This window comes from Nicotiana attenuata, unplaced genomic scaffold (assembly GCF_001879085.1).
Source record: "Nicotiana attenuata strain UT unplaced genomic scaffold, NIATTr2, whole genome shotgun sequence".
Taxonomy (NCBI): Eukaryota; Viridiplantae; Streptophyta; class Magnoliopsida; order Solanales; family Solanaceae; genus Nicotiana; species Nicotiana attenuata.
This window is the reverse complement of record NW_017671189.1, coordinates 315,778-320,161: the sequence shown is the minus strand read 5'-3', so window position 1 is coordinate 320,161 and position 4,384 is coordinate 315,778. Positions and strand designations below refer to the sequence as shown.

General features: G+C 35.8%; 1 protein-coding gene across 1 annotated transcript; it reads left to right on the top strand.

Moving 5' to 3' along the window:
- The first annotated feature begins 1,329 nt into the window (after positions 1-1,329).
- On the top strand, positions 1,330-3,776 carry LOC109206548. The gene has a single exon (XM_019369377.1). It carries the CDS (start codon positions 1,673-1,675, stop codon positions 3,509-3,511), a length of 1,839 nt encoding a protein of 612 aa, XP_019224922.1. The 5' UTR covers positions 1,330-1,672; the 3' UTR covers positions 3,512-3,776.
- Positions 3,777-4,384: the final 608 nt, after the last annotated feature.

The following is a 4,384-nucleotide window of genomic DNA, read 5'->3' as shown; positions in this document are numbered from 1 at the left end:
AAAGCACTTTTGAGCAGCAATTAGTGTTTGGCCAAGCTTTAAAAAACCGCTTCTAAGTGTATTTTTCTCAAAAGTGCTTCTCAAAAAAGTGCTTTTGGAGAGAAGCTACTTTTTTCTGCTTCTCCAAAACTGCTTCTGCTTCTCCTCAAAAGCACTTTTTTTCATTCCAAAAGCTTGGCCAAACAACTCAATTTTTGGCCAAAAAAAGCACTTTTAGCCAAAAAGAAGCTTGGCCAAACAGCCTATTATACAAAAGGAGAAAAAAGGGTTGCTCGGTGCACGAAGTATTTCGCGTTCATGCAGGGTTTGAGGAAGCGCCACATTTTAAAGGGTGTGATGTAGGCAACCTATTCTTATGCAAGTACCGATGACGGAGTGCACGACTCGAACCTTTGACCTGTATAGGTTACACAGAGATAACTTTACACAAAAGAGTGTTACAACTTAACCTTCCTTATCTTGCTTGTTCTTAATCCCCATAAATTAGGAAAACACGAAAGATGATTTTTACAACACCATATTGAATTTCTCCATGTGTTATTAATGCATACAGCTGAGGTAGCTTCAATTTTTTTTGTTTATTTTATTTATTTATTTGGGGTGTGGGGGAAAGGAAGGGGGGGGGGGGTGCAAACTTTCCTTTTCAAATGGTACAAAAACTCATAGAAATGAATACGATAAGGCTCGTGAAGTAAATTCATAGAGTCAATTTTGTTCACCCAAGTAAAGGAGAAAAATTATTTGAAGTAAGAAAATATAACCAACCAAGGTATTATATGACTATCATTAATTCTTCTCTTTTTAGTTTGTTAGACACTTTTTGAATTTGAATTTTTTTTACTAGTAAAATATTTATCTTAATATATTGTTATATTCTAAGGAGGGAGACCACTCGATATTAAGCACCTATTTGGTCATAGATTTTTGGTATATTTTTTTAAATTTTTTTGAAAACACTATTTGGTCATAGTATATGATCAGCTTCTGAAAAAAAAAAATTTAAAATTTTTTCAAGTTCCCAAAAGCTGCCTCAGTTTTTTAGTGAATTTTTTTCTTCCGCTCACAAAGTTTTTTTAAAAAAAATGCATGAAAGCAATTTCGACTTCCAAAAATTATTTTTCAACACAATTTCAAAAACTCTTTTCTCAAGTTTTAATCAAATTTATGTCCAAACATTAGCTAAAATTTTTGTATTGGCAAATTGTATATTCTTTCTTTTTTATATTTATTTGTGACATTATGGTACTGGTAGGAGGGGTGGGGTGGTTGGGTTTGGGGGGGGGGGGAGAGTAAGGCTTTCAGCTTTGGCTTCATCTTCCTCTTCAAAACTGCCATTGCCTTTTCAAAAAAATCATTACAAATTCTCACACGCAGAGCAACTCCTCTTTTGCAAAAATAGCCTCTCTTCTTTAAAACCACTCAATTTCATTCTTCACTACTTCACTTTTGTATCAAATCAATTACATTTTTTCCCACAAACCATGCGCATTTCTTGACTCATCTACATTGTTCCCACTTTTTTCAGCACCAAATCAATGAACCCACTTCCAAATTTCCCTCTTTTATCCACTCATTCCCTCAACATTTCCATTACAAAAATAGCCACTTCAACTTTCGTGATTTTTACCCTTCTTTTACAGATCTGTTAAAAACCCCATTTCACTTTTCAAAAATGGTGGCTGAACCTTGGTGTTTAAGAATGGGAAATCAGGTAAGTACTAATGTAAAAAAACATTCTTTACTTATAGAAAATTCAAAGAAATTAGTATCTGTTAAGAAACAAAGCCAAAGCCAAAGCCAAAGCCAAGTAGAGAAGCAAATTATAGGGATATTATCATTTGAAGTAGCTAATATGATGTCTAAAATTATTCATCTTCATAAATCTTTAACTGATTCTGAGATTTTAAAGCTTAAAAATGAGATCTTTAAGTCTTTAGGAGTAAGGGCTTTAGTTTCTGAAGATGAAGATGTTTTATTAGAATTAGTACTTGTTGAAAAACTTGATGACTTAAATAGGGTTGCTAGTGTAGTGTCTAGACTTGGTAAAAAATGTACAATTAGTGCTTTACAAGGTTTTGAACATGTATATGGGGATATTATTTGTGGGGTAATTGATGTGAAAGATTTGGGATTTTTAGTTAAGGATATGGAGGGAATGGTAAAGAAAATGGAGAGGTATGTGAATTCAACAGCTAGTTTGTATTGTGAAATGGCTGTATTGAATGAATTGGAAATGGCAACAAAGAAATTTCAGCAGAATCAACATGAGGAGAGTCGAAAAGCGTATGAACAGAAGTTGGCTTGGCAGAAACAAGATGTGAAGCATTTAGAAGATGTTTCACTTTGGAACCAGACTTATGATAAAGTTGTTGAACTATTGGCAAGGACTGTGTGTACTGTGTATGCTCGGATTAGTAGCGTGTTTGGGAATGCCCTTGTAAAGAGGGACCTTCTAAATCCAGCTGCAGGCTCGAAAATTGGTTGCAGTGGCGGTTTGCAGCAGCTGAAGCGAGACTCCAGTGAGAGGTCTGAAGTCGTGAATTCTGATTTCAAGAAGTCTGTTTTGAGGAATAGCAACGGTAGGTGTCACTCGGGGCAAATTGAGAGAGGAGCGTTAGGAAAGAGGAGCACGGGCCACAATGCTTTAACAAAGGTTGGAAGAAACGAAGGGAGCTTATTTGGGTCCGAGAATTTTAATTTCGCTTGTGGAATGGGACCTGGGAGGCTATTCATGGAATGTCTAAGTTTGAGTTCTGCTTCAAAAACGGATGTTGAGAACGATCTTGAGACTGATGATAGAAGTAGTCAGATATCTGGATGTTGTAGTGTTTCAAGTGGTACGAAAAGGGAGCAATCTAATATTTCAGGTTCTTTCAATAGGTCTCCTAGCAGTATCCGTTTAAACGAAAATGCTAGACAGTTAAAGAGTTGTGTGTCCGATGCTGCAAAACATGGTCCCAAAAGTAGGGTAACGTTGTTGTATGCTCCTCCTACAACAGTTGGAGGCCGTGCTTTAGCTTTACATTATGCAAATGTGATTATTGTCATAGAAAAGCTGCTCCAGTATCCACATCTGGTAGGCGACGAAGGGAGGGATGATCTATATCAGATGTTACCGACAAGCTTAAGAAAGACTTTGAAGTCTAGTCTGAGATCATATATGAAAGGTTTAGCCATATATGACGCGCCTCTTGCCCACGATTGGAAAGATAGGCTTGAAGAGTTACTCAAATGGCTCGCGCCTTTAGCACATAATATGATCAGGTGGCAAAGCGAGCGAAATTTTGAGCAGCAACAGATTGTTAAGAGAACTAATGTTCTCCTTCTTCAGACATTATATTTTGCTGATTGTCAGAAGATGGAGGCAGTAATTTGCGAGCTGCTTGTTGGATTAAACTACATTTGCCGGTTTGAGCAACAACAAAACGCTTTACTGGACTGCGCGAGCAGCATTGATTTTGAAGATTGTATGGAGTGGCAAATGCAATTTGGAACTTCTTTTCATTCTTGATCATTTGAATTGGTTCACTTAGTGTGGTAATTTTTTTTAATTTGATGCATTTGTATGATAGATTAGAATATATTTCGACGCGATATCAACATCAGAGATCCAGACATTAAAGATGTCTGGTTCTCTGGTGTTGATTTAAATATTTCATTGCAAGTTGTTGAACAGCAAGGACTTCAAAAAAGTACATATTATGCACCTCCATTTAATTGCAGTTAATTTTTGTATGTTCTTCATCTTCAGAATAGACTTCTTTATTTGTTATCCATTTGATTCTATTGTTAGGTATGGATTGAGAGAGCAAACAGGTTATTACTGCTTTATTTGATCTATTGTCTATTGCTGTAGTTTATATCCAAAATTTCTGGTATAGTCCCGCAAGTGGGGACTGGGAAGGGTAGAGCATACGCAGACCTTATCCCCACCTTTAAGAAGGCAGAGAGGTTGTTTCCGGCAGACCCTCGGCTAGCCATAACCTTGGCATAATTAACAAAACTTCAGGAGCTAAGTTTTCCTTACTGTCTACACCTGAGTCAGGGGCGGCCCGACAAATTTTGTGGCCTAAAGCCAAGTTTTATGCGGGAGCCTTAATTTTTTTTAATTATTATTTTTTAATTTTAAGTCCATTTTTTCTAGTTTTTTTAGATGCGAAGTTATAAATAATTTTTTTATAATCAATTTTTTCTAATAATTCTTTCTCAATTGACAGTATAGTTAATCCATTTAACCTCTCTTTAGACATTATTGAGCCTAGTTAAGATTTTATTAATTTTAATTTCGAAAAACTTCTTTTTGCTGAAGTAACGGTAACAGGACTTATTAACATTATTCTATAAGCAATGGAGGGAATTGGAAATGAATCACAAAAAATTTACT

Bases quoted from the DNA above. Each gene is read 5' to 3' on its own strand.
- LOC109206548 (XM_019369377.1), top strand. From the start codon at position 1,673: ATGGTGGCTGAACCTTGGTGTTTAAGAATGGGAAATCAGGTAAGTACT.